Source organism: Poecilia mexicana, unplaced genomic scaffold, assembly GCF_051168715.1.
Source record: "Poecilia mexicana isolate PSO_F unplaced genomic scaffold, ASM5116871v1 scaffold_1, whole genome shotgun sequence".
Classification (NCBI taxonomy): Eukaryota; Metazoa; Chordata; class Actinopteri; order Cyprinodontiformes; family Poeciliidae; genus Poecilia; species Poecilia mexicana.
The window spans coordinates 5906108-5924621 of record NW_028263370.1 but is presented as its reverse complement, the minus strand read 5'-3'; the positions used below and the strand labels follow the sequence as shown (position 1 = coordinate 5924621).

Sequence of the window (18514 nt, the reverse complement as noted above, 5' to 3'; positions counted from 1 at the left end):
AAAAGGAGAGAAACGGCATATTTATTATGGATGAAGAAATTGGCAGTAGAATTTTCAAAAACATAAAATGCATCCCTGAAAAAAAAAAAGAACGGCAAATCTTTAATAAATGATCTGCATTGTTGAAAGATGACAATAAAACTTGAACTTCTTGAACTTTTCCAAAAAAGTCAAAGAAAAACCAGATGGCAGTAATGCCAAAAGTCCATCATGTCATAAAATAAAACAAATATGTCAACACTATGAAATCGTGTCTATGTTCATATTACATTATGTTTTATTTAGTAGAAACTGTTTTCAGGTTTCACTCATTTCTACAAAAATAACCATTTTTTTTTGTTTTTGTTTTTTTTACATAAAACATTTTTTTCTTTTTCAAAACATAGTTTGACAAACTTTTGTGCTTACAGGTAATTCTACACACTCCCTGGCCTATTTATTAGGTACACCTTGCCAGGACCAAGTTGGACTCCCTTTTGAAAACTGAAAGTAAGATTCAGTGGCCCAGCCCACACTTTTCCAATCGATCGTATCCAATTACAGTAAGCCTGTGTGAATTTTAGCCTCCGCTTTCTTTTTCTTAGCTGGCCCATCTGCATCAAAGCACAATGTGTTGTGCTTTCAAAGATTGTAGTTTTCATCCATTAGTAGCTACAGGGGGTTATCAGAGCTACCTTTACCTTTCTGTCATCGCGAACTTCTCTGAACTGGGTTCCTGAGTTTCTCATGTTCATCTACTACATTGATACTACTTGATATTTTCTCTTTCTTTGTAAACTTGAGAGATAGTTGCTAATGTCCTATCACCCTCAAAGTGGTTAAAATCCCCTTTAATCGCCATTCGGATGCTGACCTTTTAGCAAGTCAACTTCACCACATCTAGAACCCCAAACACATTGAGTCTCTGTGACTGACTGATGCTTTATTTGTGCTAATTCTAGTAACCAAATGGAAAGGTGGACCTACTAAAATGGCCTGTGACCTGATTGTATAGCCTTTTTAATTTCTCTTCTCTTTGGGTGCTTTTTGCAGAGTTAACTGGAAGCACACATCCTGTTGCACAAATCCAAACATATTCACACATAGAGAAAAGCTAATCCTGGGTTATTATTAGCTACAGTAATCATTAACTCACTGTATCACCCAGCTCTGGGGTGAAAGCATTCGTCATTTTTCTCATGCATGCATCTTATACACTTTTGAGTTCAGTAACAAGACTAATCCTGAGTGACATAAAAAAAAGGTTTAATTATTAGCCATGGAATTGGGCATTAAGAGCCCTCTGATGGAATCATAAGTGGGCTGCTATTTTAAGAGAAACTAATCAAGCATAATTTCACTGAGCATTTACAAGGCCATTCAATTAGCTTATAAAACAATAACCAGACATGGCGTCAGTAATGACATATTTTGTAATTACTATAAATAAATAGATAATTAAATAAATACATTAAATAGCCAGAAACAACAACAACAAAAAATGTCCTGCAGGTAATGCCCGAATAAACATAAATTATGCAAAACCACAAATAATTAGAATTGCCTTTCAGAACAGAGTTTTGAGCAGCTTGTGTTACAGTTATCCAGGTGTGTACCTCACTGGATGGTGGATGCATGGTTGACTTTCACAGGTTAGAGAGAGTTTGTGTCATGTGCTTGTTTTGAAAGTTTCCAGTTCACCGACAAATACTGGATGATGTTCAACTCCTAAGTATCACTGAATGCGCTGCTGATTTCAACCCAAACCGGAATAATCATCTAGCAAAATCATCCATTTTTGTTTAAAGGTATCTCTTTTAAAATACAAGATAAATCCCTGATCATTGCAATTTAGCATGATTGCTGTCAGAGGCTTCCATTAAAACCCAACTTCTAAGTCGTGTTGCTGGTCCGCTAACCTGTTATTTTATGTAACCCAAAAATAGCGCTAACTGGAGAGCAACGTGGCTCTGTTTTCTTTGACCAAGTCATTAAAACATTGCAGCCTTCTTTTCTGTGTATGTGTTCTACAATGCACAAATTATTTCCCTGATTCAATGACTGTGGTTTTTCTGCAGCAGTTTTTTTTTTTTTTTTTCACATTTTACGCCGGAAATCAATTTACCTGTATGTACATCATGTATAAATCAGAACTAAAATGCAACAACATAGATTATATATCAGCCCAGCTGTGTTATTTTTGGCTGTGTTTTTTATTTGAATACCTTAAGCAGGTGTGGCAATAAATGCACTATCCAAAAATCTAAATTTGCCACATCATTGAAAGAGCCACCATGCCCTTAATTTAAAATTATCCTAACAAGGGGAAAATTAAGATAATCACTTTGGTTAAAAAAAATTAAAAAAAACAGTCATCAGATACATGCAATAACTACATTTCAATCTTCGCTAACATATTGCAGTACACCAACTAATTAAATTAAAATTCTCTCTTAACTTTGTGAGGCTTTTATTGAGGAAAGCCAGCACATCCAGCGATGCCTTAAGTCTCAGAACTGCATCCAGTCATGAGTCGACTGAGAAAGGAAAGTTCTCTTAGTGTTGGTTGTCACAATGTGGCTGAGAACCCAGAGTTTTACAACGGTTACGAGACGAAACCAAAGAGGGGCTGGATGAAGAGGCCCATGGTTCCCAGGACGCACACTGTCACAAAGACCCAGAGGAAGATTCTGTCGATGACCATAGCGACGTACTTCCAGTCGTCTTCTACCTATAAGTAGAAGACAAAAAAAGAGAGAAAAAAAACACTTGAGGTATTACGCATGAAATGATATATTTTTCTATTGTCCGCGGTAAGCAGGAACCAGGTGACTCAAGATTGAAATACCAACTTTAACAGGATGGAAAATGTTCAAATCAAGAAAAAACAGGAGAAAGTTTCTACAAATTTCATGAGTCAACATAAATTTGATACATTATTTACACATGAATTAATTGATATGATAATTAATTTCAATCCACAGCAACAGGCACTTTGAGAAATCCGTCTGAGTTTTTCATATCAAGCGTTTCTGCTCCCCATCGGGAGACTCCATCCTCTTTATTTACAGCCGACAGACCGGGGAGTAAAGCCTAAAGCGAACCCTCTGTTCCAACCTGAACCATTGTGAACTCTCAGAGCAGTTTAGGTTCTGCATCAATTTAGGGAAGTTTTTGAATGCTGCTCTCCCATAGGCCTTCCGTGCGAATGTGGTGTTTTTTTGCATAAATGTATTATGCAAAAGAACCCCTGCAGTGTGTTTATTTTCTACCGCCTTGTACATACAAAAGGTATATTTAAACAATCGAAAGAGCTGTATCACTTCTACACTGCATCATTTTTAAGATTCATTCAGAAAATCTACACGGTGCAGTTTCGCGGCAGGAAACTGGCATGTGTAAAGAAGAATTGGTGTTACAATGTAAGGTGAGAAAAAGGGTGAAATGAACTCACCTGTAGAGAGAACAGAGAACGGTGAAAACAGCAACATGGCAACATGTCAGAAATACATTTAAAATGATGCAATGGCTATACACACTGTTTTCTTGTATTCCTCATCAGCATCTCTGGGTTGAATTGGTTCGTAGCCTATTAATTATCATCCTGGAGTACTTAATACAAGACGGTAAAACATATATGAATTACTTTATTTAATAAATCTAAGATAGAAACACTATTTTGACAAATCTGTGGGTTTGTTTAATAGTTTTTGTAGCACTACGTCATCCTACGCAAGTTGTTTTTCTTCATTGCCATAGACCAGTCCAACAGCAAAGCACTATCTCCTGTTTATCTTTAAAAACTGAAGTTTTTGACACAAATTCATAAGTCCACTGACAGACTCCTTATCCAGTTTATAAACCCACATAGGACTAACAGTCTCTTCTGTAATTTACTGTACCATAATGACAGACCACTTAAACCATAAAGGCAGTAAAGAGTAAATCCCACGTCAATAAAAAAATTCAGAGAAGCTGGAAAAACACGGCACCTCTTTGGCCTTGTTCCTGCTCCTCATGTTCTCAGCTATGTACTTGACGCTCTCGATGGCCTGTCTGACCTCGGGTGACACCACGGAGAAGGCCATCACCGTGTTTATGTTCTGTGGACTCAGCTGACCAGGCACCTTCGCAGACTCTGGCGTCTCTGGGGTTTCCCTCACGTGCTGGCAGGGGCAGGGACATTTCTTGCCAGTGCAGCCCTCCATGGCCGCAAGCTTACTGTCCCCAGCGACCTCCAGACAGTTGAGGGAGCCTCCTCCGACCTGCTGGAGGGGACACAAGCACAGCCGGAAACTAGACTCTGTTTGGGAAAGATCTTGGATGACGACACATCACTCATTTCAGATGTGGTAAAACCAAAACGACGGCGTGACACTGTCAACCTCAGCTGTACAACATCAACAGGGGAATCTTAAGAACGGATTTTTTTAAAAGATTGATAAGCAGAACCTTCTCAACGACCTTATTGATTATACCCCCAGAAAACTATTCCCCCCAATGTCTTCTGCTTAAACAGAAAGTAACACATTATCAGAAATCGTTCCTTTACATGTTATGATTATCCCATGAAAATACTGCGAAAAGTGTTAATTTAAATGAAATGCAGAACACACTTTTTATTCAAACAGGCCCAACGTCTAATGACATGAAAATGTGTGCACACCTTTCACTGCACAAGAAAAATCGACCTGCTGATTCAGTTTCACAGAAACACCAAAGAGTCAGGGCTTTAGCTTGATTCATTGTATGCTGATAAACTGTTTACATTATAATTGATTAGATCACACCAGACACGAGGGCATCTGGTGTGCAAGCGGATGATGGGGAGAGTCAGCTGCCGTAGGAAAACAATAAGATTCAAAAGTCTGTCTTTAAACATTAATTCCCTGTTTTGTGACAGCTTTTTGATAAATGGTTGTTGGCCCAAACTTCATCTGTAGGTACTTCCTGGAGAAAATCCAGGAGGGGAGATTCCTGCTACACTTCATAAAGTTTTCCTGCCTTTCTGATGAGTTAAAACTTGAGCAAAACATTATTTTTTAAATCTCTGATTAACAGTTGTTTTTTTGTTGTTTTTGTTTTTTAACTGAAGCCAACCAAACCTGGGCAGCTTATCATGATAGGCTGCTCAAGAACAATAAGAGACCATCTGCAAAACATGTATGTTGATCCAGTGAGCCAAAAAAACAAACAAAAACAAAATAAAAACAGGAAGTGCACCAAGGACTGGCTGAGAAGTAAGAAATGTAAAGTCCTGGTCCGAGTCGATGGTCATGGTCAGTAAGTATATTTAGTGTTTAGTTTTGTTTTTTTTTTGTTTTGTTTTTTCAAATACATTGAAATGTGAATATTTCTGAACAGGTCACCAATATTTTTTTTTTTTTATCTGACGTGACCTTAGGTTCAACAAAATATTAGCTTAGGGGAATGTTGTTACTATTTCTAACAGAAGGTGGTACTGCGGTGCCACAATCTGACGTGTCCCAAAAATGATGCATGAGAAACTTCAAGAGAAACAAGTTTCTACGCGGCCGGGTCAGATTTCCGTACCTGAATCAAGCTGTTCTTCCTCTTCCTCCGTCCTTTCCCTCCTCCGCCTCCTCCTCCCCCTCCAGCTCCTCCTGCTTCCCCACTGCCGTCCAACCACCCGGCCCTACCCTCCTCATCTATCGGCCTACGCATCAGCATGATCCTGGGCAGCACTTTAAGGAACACGGACCGCACCCAGCACGGCATGGTGTGCGTCATGGGCGTGCGGTAGTGCACGTTCAGCACGAAAACGGTTATGACGATGCTGAGGGTGACGAAGATCATCGTGAAGAGCAGGTACTCTCCGATGAGGGGGATGACCAGTGACGTTGAGGGGATGGTCTCTGTGATCACGAGCAGGAACACAGTGAGGGAGAGCAGGACGGAGATACAGAGCGTGACCTTCTCTCCACAGTCAGATGGGAGGTAGAAAACCAGCACTGTGAGGAAAGAGATGAGGAGGCAGGGGATGATGAGGTTGATGGTGTAGAACAGCGGCAGGCGGCGGATGTAGAAGGAGTACGTGATGTCCGGGTAGATCTCCTCGCAGCAGTTGTACTTGATGTCGTGCTTGTAGCCCGGAGCGTCAATGATTTCCCATTCCCCGCTTTCCCAGAAGTCTTTGAGATTTACCTAGGAGGCGAGCAGGATTTCCAAGATGAATGATCTACTACGAGGACAACAGACACTCGTTTTTAAAGTGGTGTAAATCGTAAAAAAGTTTGACATTGTTGGATGTTAAAAAGAAGGTAAGATTTTATAATTTTATGAACCTTTAACAAAGAGGTTTTGTCAACAGCTGATTGAAGACTAATGAAAAACTAAATGGAAACAAAGCAGCAGAGCCCTGGCAGCATTTAGAAAGGAAAACTGGTGGATTTTATGCTTGGACCAAAAACGTGTGTCTTAAGAGTCCCTTTAAAAAAAGCAGAAAATGGTGAATCATTAAAGATTTCTATAACATAACACTGGAAGCTGACACACGTACTAACCTTGGATCCAATGAGTACAAGATCAATCTTGGCTTTGTCATAAGTCCAGGAGCCAAACTTCATGGAGCAGTTTTGATAGTCAAAAGGGAAGTAGGTGATATCCATCGGGCATGAGGATTTAAAAATGGCAGGAGGAACCCAGGTGATTGTACCGTCATACTTCAGCAAGGCTTTGGTCTTGTCCTCTACCAGGAAGTCACCCACAGCACTGCAGTATCAACACGTTTCCAAGACAGCCGGGGCGTCAAACGACATGACACGAGTGTGGTTAAAACAGGACACAAAGATGGGAGAAAGGGAATTGTTTCAAACAATAAGAGGAAAAATAGGAAATGGAGGCACAGAAGAAGAAATGTTAGGCTAGAAAAAGTTTGTGTGTGAAATGAGCCGTTTTGCTGTAAGCAGCAATAAAGACGGACTGAGGCTGCAGGACACATGGCACAAAGTAACTCAACTGCTGACCATAACATCATCATCACCAATTTAAACTTCTAAACTGACATCAACATACTCCAGTGAATTTGTCTTTTTCTCTGTTTTATTTTTATTCTTTTATTTGAGTTTCTTTTGAGTGTGTTCTTCTCTGTTTATACTTGGTATGAAATATTTTAGACATAAAACAAATTTTAAGCTGTGACCAACTTTTGACGTTCAGGTCTCATTTATTGTACTTGTAGTTACTTTTTTTAAAACTTCATAAATTAGAATCAAGATGTTTTGAAATTATTCAAAACACTGAGCAACTGTCTTATCTTTTGCTCCCAATAGTAATCAATAAATAATCGTAGCTCTTCGTCACTCCAACGTGATGTCAGTACAGACAGATGAATTCTGACTCTGATGATGATGAAAAGCCTCACTTGTTGTAGAGAACAATATCAGGTCTCCAAATCTTGTTTGAGGGAACTCGGATGAATTCAATCCCATCAAACTCTGCTGGCATCCATCTTAATTTGTAGTCGTTCCAAATCTGGAAGAGAGAAATCAAACACGGCTGTTTCCTGTTTTTTTTTATATATTCTACCTTTCTCTTGGCAATGTGTGGCTGCAAGATTGTGTTGGTAAGTTCTGGTTTGACATGTGTAGTACAACACTTCGCTTTGGGAATTTATCCGGCTGTATAATCCCAGAAATTATACTAATTTTTCTAAAATTATGTTAGAGGATTCTTTGAGAATTATATTTTTACTGCCGGTCTTCATACGAAGCAGGGTAGTTGACAAAGCAGCTAAACATGCTAGGATATAAAATATAATTAATGTCTGAAAGATGAAGATCCATTGATGATTATATAACCAGTGTAAAGCCTAAAAGTTGACAAGTTTTAATCTGTGTGAGAGACTTTTTGTTTACACACAAGAAACATATTCAGGAAACCAAATGATTATATTGATACCATACACATTATTAATGTGTTTGTTGTTTAGTGAAGATGTTGCATCTCTTTGTAAGGGAAGAAAAAAATACTTGCAATCAGAACTGTTTTTCTGATCTGGGAAGCCATCTAAGTACAACGCCATGGAGTAAAATTCCACCGATCCTCTTTCTTCTGCCCCTGCGGTACTTGTGAAAAACGATTTTCTTGGTTCCATTTTTTTTAAAAGAATGAAGCTACCGACAGTAGACATGTCTGTACAGCGAGCAGCTCAGAAAGTATGAATAAATTCTTCACTGGTAAGTAACAGATCAGCACGTTCATTTATTCAGCCAAAATACCTGCAGCTAACGTTTTATGAGCTGTGGATCCATTAGTCTTGGCTATTTGGATGTCGCTCTAGATGATTTTTTTTTTTTTTTTTCATTAGCGAGACGGATTAATGCTCAGTCATGACCTGGAAGATTTTTAATTAACCAGTTCATGCTACACTGGTTTTTCCATTTATCCATCCACCGAGTTTGCATTATGATTGCCAGGATAATTCTTGATGGGCTCCGGTATTGTAGATTATTGTGGCCTTGAGATTCAATCAAAAGGCAAATTTACTGTCACAGAAACCTGCTGGTGTTTTACTTGAGACCAAAACAAAATGCTGTAAAATGGTGTAAAAAAAAAAAGTATCAACAAAGTTTATTGTATAAATCTGGAAAATCAAAATAAATTAAATTAAAAAAGTAACTAGAGATGCACATTTCAATTCATCATAAAGTTCAATTTTTTCCCTATTTAATGGTGAGCTGTGGTACTTTTCAAAGGGTACGCATATTTAAATAGTATTATTTATTTCTATTTTTGCAATACGATATAAGCATCTGACTTACAGTGCGTGGCAAAAGTTTTCACAATCCTTGTGTATTGTCAACTCACATGCCGGAGCCATAAATTTGTTTCCATGATCTGATTCACCTCATCCTGCACAAGAAACAGCAGAGAAGAACATGAAAGTTAGATGTTGTTGTGAAAATCCAACAACAACCTTGGGAACAAAAAGACAATCCTTTCTTTCAATTTGTGTTTTCTGGTGCAGAGGTTGTTCAGCTGAAAAGGTCAACTTTACATAGAGGTTCAGGTGTCACCGCCTCGCTGCCATTCTCTGTATTGACCATTCAGGTTTGATTCACAGTCCAGTGATTCTCACGACTTTGCACAAGCCACCCCAGAAAGCCACAGACCCACATGTGTGACACATTCGTCAGAGCTCAAACACACAGGTCAATACACTCGCCTTCAGCTTAATCTCACCTTGCTGATCATGCAGATAAGTATAACTACATGTGAGCCCAATCTGACAAGTTTCTCCCAGGTATTTTTTTTCTCCTACTCTGAAGATTGTCTTTTGAGGGATTTGAACAAAAATGTGCTTTCAGATACAAACTTACAGCCACCAAGTCACAAATCGCAAAGCAAACTCCAGAGCCGCATAAGTCTCTGAAATTGGATGAACTATAGAAATGCTTCTATTATTTTTTTATCAGAAGCTGGGCAATCTGACGATCACGGAAAACACATTCCTTTTCACAAAGACTGATCGTGACACAAAGAATAAGTTAAAACAAGACACATGGATGTACTGAATTCTCTGAAATGCGTGCGTCTCCTGAAGAGAAAAACTTACGACTTTAACAAGCTGCGAGATGGAGACCTCAAACTCCACGGTAACAGGATCAGAAACGTTCTCCACGGGTCTGATGAACTGGTTGTACCGTCTAAAAAGCTTCCTGAAGAGCCGGTCCTCCGCCTTGGATGCGACACAGTCTGAAGTTAAAGGAAGAAAGAGTAGGGAGAGAAAACTGTGACCAAAAGTGTAAAAAAAAAATGAAAGAAAAGAGGGAGTTCAATGAGAACCTGATCAGTTGCAGCCATCCTCCACAGCCCGTCTAATCAGATTCAGTCGCGTTGGGGATGACTTTGATTGAGAGCTGGGGGAAGCCAGGCTTTGTCTCCTTCTAATTATGATGCAGCTTCTCATTAGTGAGCTTTTTGAATTTGTGCTGTAAATGTTTTATGATATTCGATGAACCGTCTGCAAAATTCTCTCTTTAGAGTATCTCTTCACTGCTGAGATCAGAGTAAAAAGTTTTCTTTGAGCAAGTCTGAGATGAGGGATAACTTTCAGTGTTGAAGGGCCAAACGAAAAAAGATGTATTTTCTTTCTTTGTTTTAATTTTGTTGAACACGCTTAGGGAAATTATCGCCTCACCCAATTCTTACCCCGGCCATCTTAAAGTTGTAATTTTCTATTGGTGCCTCAATATATTTTATGTAAATTTAGTTAACATTTTTTACATGGCCCATAAATACCAGTATAGATTTAATGGAGTACCTTTATCTTCACCTTAAATTTGCTTCGTTTTTCCTCTTATTTTCAACATTTACTTTCTTCTCTCCCTCCGTCTCTAGCTTCATAACAGCTCCAAAACAAACCCTGTCAAACCAGGAGACTCTGCCCTGCGTGGGCACACATCAACTCTTGGATATGTTTATTTGAGCAGGTATTAAAATACCTGGGATTAGTATTTACAAAAGAAGTAAATAACAGTGAAATAAGCTCTGACAAGCATATCCGCTCTCTTCCCCTGATTAATCCTGTACGGTGAGTTCAGACACAATATTTCACGATTAACCTAATATAGGTGTGTGTCTGTCTGGATGCCTCATTTCATGACTACATTTAGCAAAAAATATATATATATTTGCAGTTGTATTTACAAATTGTCCTGACGTAGGTTGCCTGAGGGACATTGTGATTATGTCAACCAAGGGGAAGAAGCTATTTTAGCCCAGTGAAAAGACGTTGACTATAGCCTGTGGATAAGATATGAAAGATTTTTTTTTTTTATTTTGGTGCAGGCATAGAAGGTGGGAGGACCAATTACTTTCTCAAGTTTTTCCGCAGAGTTTTTTTTTTAGATTTCTGTTACTAAGCTCTTCTTGGAGCAAAGCTTAAAACTTGTATGCGTGTAAAAATGAAATGAATACCCACATAAAAGCTTAGTAATAGAAATCTAAAAGACGTGACTGCAAAAAAAAACTCAATTGCGTTAGGGATCACTCCTGCACTTTTTAAACACGATAGCTTGTCAATATCTTTCTAAATATATGCGTTGATGTCACAATGTCCGTCGGGGATCAGAGGTGAGTGGTCTTTAGGGGTATTTGGCCGAGTCGGATGCAAACAAGTAATTTAATGATGACATCAATAAATATATACATCAGAATATATAACCTATATATTGGTTGTGTAAAATACAAACAATATAACATAAATTCTTTCAGGTTCATTTTTGGTGTATTTTGATGATTAAACCCATGCAAGGGACTAATGTCAGTGTTTGTTGATTTAATGCAAGGTGCAGCTATTTGTTTTCTCAATGCACCGTATACCTGCCTATGTGCTGTACAATATTTGCTGATTCACCTGTTTGCTGACTTTTCTGTGGAACGTGAGTCTAAACCAGGGATCCTCAAAACCGACCCTTCAGGGTCGATGTCCTGCCGGTTTCAGATGCGTCTCTAGCTCAACATCTGAGCCAAATAATGAGGTTGCTAGCAGCAACATGACTGCGTACTGAGGAGGTGATTCAGCCATTTGACTGCGGCGTGTTGAACATGGGACACATCTAAATGTTGCAGGACACCGGCCCTCAAGGACTGGATTTGAGGACTCCTGATATTCAAGGAAAACCTGCTGCTGCTGTTGTTGAGCATATCTGAAATATTCAAAAGAAAACAAAACTTGAGAATCTGAAATATGTATTTGGTGTACAGTACAAAGGCCCTATGTACCTATATACCTTCAGATGTTATATATTCTATGTAAATCAGCTTAAATGCCTTAAATTTGGCCTCTGTCTCTTTAAAAAGCTCCTGCTCTTAAAGGAGGTGACACTCTGCCTTCAGCACGTCATCACAACAATGCTCCTCCATTATGCAGTTATCAGCCATCCTCAGGAGCGTTGCACTGTTTGTATGATAAGTCCAGCAGACATGCAGTTCCACCAGGTGTTTGCTAGTTGCTGCTGCCGCTAGTCTGGAGGAGTTGAGTGGAGGAGGCACGGGGATGGGAACTCTGTGAGGCGGCACTTGGTGAAAGCAACAAAGATTGATTTTATATAAGACTCTTTTATCCAAGAGTTTTCATGCCTTTTGACAAAGTGGGAAAGAAGAGCTTTTCCACCTTGAAAAGGGTAAAACCTTTTCACCTACTAAAGAGCAGTCACAACAAAACCATGTTAGAGCCAGCTGATTCAGTCTTTGCTGACTATTAAAGCAATTGACAAGTTCCTCCTTCTGCAAGGCCTCGGTTTGGTGAAAAGGCTTTCATTGGCTCTGCTGTTCTGTTAAAGGCATTCATCACTGTCGGCTGTCCAAACTCAACACTGCTCTGTGGACGTGGTAATCTCTTAGATTGTAAATTATTAAACTACTCAGTAGCTGTCAGAATTGACTCAAAGTGGTATTAGGGTCTTATGTTATTGCTGGACATTTTTGAGTAAAAATCAGTAACGCAGATCTACATGAGAAAATATTGTCATTATACTCAAGTGACATCACTTAAGATTATTGGCTACCGATAAAAACTGTTTTTTTTTCTTCCAATAATAGTTCACATCACAAAGTCACAATGACATTTGAACTTTGTTGTGATTTTCTCTAAGTGATATTCAATGTGCAAATGGTGACTCATCATCAGTGAAGGTATGTGTGGATGTTTAGTTTTAGCATCTGTTTAATGTGCTGATGTCCTCTAATTAACTCTCCTGAGGCCAAAATACTGCATATTGTCACTTCAGTTTTACCCTGTTTCTATTCAGTTTCTTGTTTCTGCACATGCACAAATGTTTTTAGAGGTTTCCATACAAATGATCCACATTGTAATTAAGTTTTTACTGTGTAAAGCATTGGTGTCCCCATTATTTCTGGACTGATAACAAAAAAACTACACTGGTGGAAGGATTTGAAAGGCTTGTTCCTTTGACGATGGGCAGCAAAGAGCAGAGAAAACTAAAAAAAAAATAAGAATAGGGAGCACGATATGAAAAGAAATCTTGGGTCGCTTTCAGTGTTTGTCTCCAAAAACCTTTAAAATACTATCATCATTTGACTAAATTAAGCTGGGGAAGATAAAAGCATAAAGAACAAGAGTTAATTGGAATGGACTGCTGACGAAATCCTGCCGACCCTTTTTTTCATCAAGTTCCCGCCTTCAGACACAGAAGATAACCTCTCACCATCACTGCACACAACAATGACACCATGAACCCCGCCGCTGATGAACTCTCGATGGCAGGCCTCCAGAGACAACACGAGAGTTAACCAAAAATAAAAATGAAAACAGCAAAAAAAAACAGCTAGATGAAAAGAAGTGAAAAAGGAGAGGAGAGAAGCTGAAAGCAAAGCCTTCTTAAGATGTCACTCAGGAGATTATTTGAATCCAGAGCTCTGAGCCTGCTGTCTGATAGATGCTTAGTACGTGGCAGCGCTGCTTTAAATGGAGTTTTAAAAAGCAGGGAAACTTCGGAGGAGATTCCAGCGAGGCAGAGAAAAACGTCAAATTGTCATATAAAGTTATGGAAAATAATCTACAAGGTGACACAAAATAGAAGATATTATGTATTTTTAAATCAAAAAACATCAAAATGCCGTCATGATGCCTAATCTTTGTTTTAACATATACAGGAGAAATACTTTCTACTGACTAAATCCACACACATGATATGGACATAAAACATTTAACACGGCAGGATGTCTTTCATGTGGAGAATCAAAAAACAGCCACAGGTGAATTACTTCTTACCATCAGTAATTATGCTTCAGTATCTATTATTACACCTAGATAAACACACATGTTGTGATAAAGAGTATATATATTTTAACAAGAAACTAATTTCATCCACAACAGCACTTGAAATGTGAAATTATTTGCCAGTAAGCAAAAACTTAAAAATAGGAATACTGCTTTACACTATACTGAAGAAGTTAGCAGCTGACAGCTCGCTAACCCTCCTTCACAGCTCAACCAGTCATGGTTCAGCTGCTGAACAAATCAATTTCATCAAGCTTTTGTTTTCCTCTACCGAAGAGGCGATCGAGGGAGCAAAACAAAGGAAGCACGAACGGTTCACACTCCGTGAGCAGCCACAGTCTCTGGCACTTTCCACATAAAAACGTTGCTTTAAAAGCTGAAGGGGAATAAAAACAAAAGCAGGAAATGATATATAGATACGGATCTGCAACAACTCGAAAGCTGAGTTGAAAACGAACAATGTGTGTTTGTTCTTTTCTCAATTCATAATTTTTGCCACAGTTTTCATTCGATGTTTCTCGTACAGTGTGTTTGTCTGGAAATGGCTTTTTGACAAAGAAATGCCTCACAAAACCTGAGACAAAATCCAGATTTTATGTCTGCCTCGTTTTATATTTGTGACAGTTTTCCATACAGGATCGTTGCAGTGTGTTTTTTAAAACTGTGGAGAGTTATGAGCACATTTATGATACCTTAGAAGGCTTTTGCGTTAAAACAAGAGAAGCAACTTTGCTTTAAACTAGGATAAAATATTACAGAAATTATTCTAAATAAATTTTGTGAAATGACAATAAATTTTGCACGACTGAAATCCACCTCAAAACCAAAAAATAGTAACCATCCGATGAATGTTATTTGGTCTAGTAACATACAAATTACATACATTTTGTCTTGAACTGTGTTTTATTTAACATAATCAACAGTTTCTCCACAGATAGAGAGAGAAGAGTTTTGTGAAAAGACAGCAGTCAGCCCGTCTGAGAAGTCGAATATAAGATCATTACACTAAGTTTGACTGCCTTCAATGAAAATATATGGAAACTGTTGATGTTTTTGTCATTTTTAAAACTGTGCAGGTCACTGCTGTCTTTGTGATTTCTTTCTTTCTTTTTTTTTTTTAATGGCCATAAGGAGCTCAGAGGCGGATTGGGATGGAAATGTTTTGTGGAAAAGATATGTGGAGGAGTAATTAGTAAGTCAAGGAAATGTATTTCCATTTGATTCCATGAGTGTCTAGCTTTAAATCAATTAAATGTTTCCAGACAAACATCCTGAATCTACACAACCTTGAGCTAGGAGCTAATGAACCACTCTTAAGACTCATTGATTGAATTACAGCTGGACCTTTTGCCTTGAGTTTATGCGTTTCTACATGAATGTGTCGGTTTCTAATGAAACTCTGGTTTCCAGCCGCGGTGGAGGTTCTGCTTATGACCTTTATTTTTAGCAACAAAAAAAATCCCCCAAAATTAGCATGTTACATCAACCATGTGTGAGCCGTTAAACTTTACTTATCAATTTTTATACATGCAGTGTTTTACAAACATAAAAATAAAAACTTGTATTTTTGAACTATTTCACATTGTATCTGTACCAGACTTACAGGAATGGGCGATTAACAGGCTTCTGCAGCACATGATGGCACGCAGTCGTTTGAATCATTTGTGATGGAACAGAAACACGGAGATACACACATCTTTATCTGAGAGGAAGCCTAATTGTAATTTCCACTCTTCTTCAACAAACAAGACAAATAAGTTTATGTTTTCAGTTATTTAGTTCCTCCATTGCAATCCAGTTTTTCGTTTAATACTGAATATTGCAGCTGTCTTTTTTTGTGTCACTCGTGTTAATCTGATGGGGCACACATTGAAAAGTCCTGAAACCTGATTGTCTACTTGCATTTTGGTAAAAAAAAAAAAATGTCTGATAAACCTGTTATAAGCTACAACATGTGGAATAACAGTTTCTTTCTAGACTACACTAAATGTGTAGATATGTGCAACCAATCAGTATCCGGACTTTTTTTGAAAGCTGGGATTAGCTGAGATAGATGAAGTAAATCTTCCCAAAAAAATGAGTGGAGATGCAGAGGAATGGAAGAGGAGATGTGAGAAGACTGGAGCTGTGGCAAATTAGAATCCAGAGCATCTACAATTAATGCATTCCACAGTATATTTTAAATTATTCAACTCGACATGCAGGCAATGTCAAAACCAGAGGAGAAAGCCAATCTAAGTTATGGAGGCTTCATGAGCAGCTTAGTGCTGGATCTAGATCTGAAAACTGATTCAGACAAGAAAATGTTGCGCTAGAGTTTAGGCAGCAATTAGAAGAAGCATATAGTTTAAGTGCTGCATCCTTGATTAGATGCTGTTAACATTCCAATTTTAAAAAGCGAAAATAAATGTTTTCAGCGCCAATTTGACCTCAACTTGACCCGAAGAGATTAATGCATGGAGATCCTCCTGCATCTTTGGAGCTTTTACTGGGAGGAAAACGTGGTTTACAGTCTCGCTGACATTTGGAAGTGGGGGACGAGATGCAGCAAGTGACGGAAAACAAGAGAACATTTTATGGGTCGTGCTGAAGGCTTGCGTTAGGGAGCCATTTGGCCTCCATTCTCCCCTGAGCGTGCAAATGCTTTTAAAGCAGAGTGAGTAAGAGAGACGCACAGAGGGAGGGAAACATAGATGGGCATAAATGAGGAGGTCTTCATCTCTCACAAAACAATACATATTTATGATTAAAACACGCCAGTAGCAAACGCAAGGGGTTCAGCTGTGCAGGAAAACCCAAAGAAAAGAGAACAAAGCTGAAGAACAAAAGGACGACAGCTTCTGAACCTCGGAGACTTGCGAGTGAAGTGTTGTGCTGGGATCTTAAGGTTGTAAAAGAAGAGTAAAACGAAAAAGAGAAGCTAAATAAATGCAGCACACAAACTCAGCAGGTTGTCTCTTTATATCCTTCCAAGAAGATCTGCCCATAATAGCTTTTCTCTTTTGATCATCAAAGATGACTGCTTCTCTTATCAGGATGAAACTGGTATGGAAATCATTAGATAGTTTGATTTTGGTTAAATGCAAATAAAATAAAATAAAATAAGAAAGATCTTTAGTATTTTTTTAATTTGTGTTTTCTTCAAATTCAGAAGCTTACAGTTGAAACCAAATGTTTATATGCAGTGAATAAATGATATTTTTCTTACCGTGTGAAGGGAAATCACATTAAACTTACTTTGTGTCAGATCAGTCAGAATTACCTATTTGTTAAATGCCATAAATTATTAATGACAAATTGAAATTCTACATAAGCTGAGTTAGCTCAATAGTAGGTCACTTGCATTTAAAAAGGGTTCATTAAAGCTTTGCTTTTCCCACTGGAAGATAATAATTACCTCTAAATCAAACCTTAAATGAGTCAGAAATCTTTGCTCTTTGCTTCCAGAATTATCTGCAAAGTCAAACCAGCCTCAAATGTGGCATCTAGAGAAGTTGTGTTAAAACGTAAACTGATGTAAGCAGCAAGTCGAAAAGTGGCAGTGAAACTGTGAGGGCTGCAGCAGGATATACCTTTGTGACTCAGTTTGTAAAAAATAAAAAAATACCACACACCCTTTTGTTCTGTGTTGCTGCTTTATAAATACTGTGACTTTAACCTTCTTACCACACAACTGAACACACACACACACACACACACACACATCACAGCTCCCCGGATCATCAGTCATGCATTTAAATCCGAATGCCTCTGTTTCAACACAATGAACAGTTAGACAAACATGCCCACATTGTTTAACTTTAAAATCACCTCAGGCGTCGTTACTCTGCACCATCTATGGATATTCTGTTTCTGTTTTTTTTTTTGTTGTTGTTTGTTTATGTAATTAAATGTGCATAAAAGTCACAACGAAACATCCTCCAGGTACGCATTGGGCTGTGAAGAAAAGGATGTGATGTCTATTTCCCTGTAAGGAACAACCCTCACATTGATCGCTCAATCGCAGTGCATCAGTCGGTGGTCTGATGTTGCATAATACATGAGCGTGGCATACTCTCCCATGGACTTACACAAACATTTTCCTGCGGTCAAAAAGTTTGTTGAGTGCACAAGTTCTGCTTGCGGAGGACGAGGGACTGTCTGTTTTCTATAGTTGGAAGCTAAAGATCACGCTAAAAGAAAATATCTCTATGTTGCTCCAAATGTATCTGTAACACCACTAACTCTGAAGAGCAGCTCCTGCGTTTCTGAGTGTTAATCATTCATTTGTGGTCATTGCCGGTAATTAAATAAGTGGATCATTACTGAGACCTTAATTGCTTTTGTCAGAAGAAATTATTCAAATAATTTTGTTTCTCTCTCTTTGGGATTCTGTAATGATGCATATCATGTTTTCTTCTGGGTCAGTCTGCTCCATTATTTATTCAGTAATTCATTCATTCGCTCATTCAGATACATTTAAACCTTCATACTAAAGGCAATAGAGTAAAAAAGAAAAAAACAACAAAAAAAACCCACTTTTTAAATATAACTAAATTTATGAAAAAAACAAAAAAACAAAACAAACAAACATATGGCTGTGAAGTGATCCCATGTGAGACTTATGCAATGAAAGAGAACCCATCAATAGATGCAAAGCGATAACATCCCTTGGGGAAAAAACAAAAACAAAACATGAACACTAACACTAAGTTTGAAATGAAACCAAACAATGAGAGGCAAAAAAAATAATGCAGATTCACTCCCTGAAACTGGAGCTTAACAATA

General features: G+C 38.2%; 1 protein-coding gene across 1 annotated transcript; it reads right to left on the bottom strand.

Annotated features, from left to right (window-relative positions):
• Window positions 1–2081: 2081 nt before the first annotated feature.
• On the bottom strand, window positions 2082–16271 carry LOC106912017 (neuronal acetylcholine receptor subunit alpha-3-like). The gene is given in 8 exon segments (XM_088015091.1): window positions 2082–2710; window positions 3972–4247; window positions 5533–6144; window positions 6504–6711; window positions 7364–7473; window positions 8809–8853; window positions 9557–9731; window positions 16249–16271. Coding segments are annotated over 8 exon segments (1575 nt in total). The 3' UTR covers window positions 2082–2584.
• Window positions 16272–18514: the final 2243 nt, after the last annotated feature.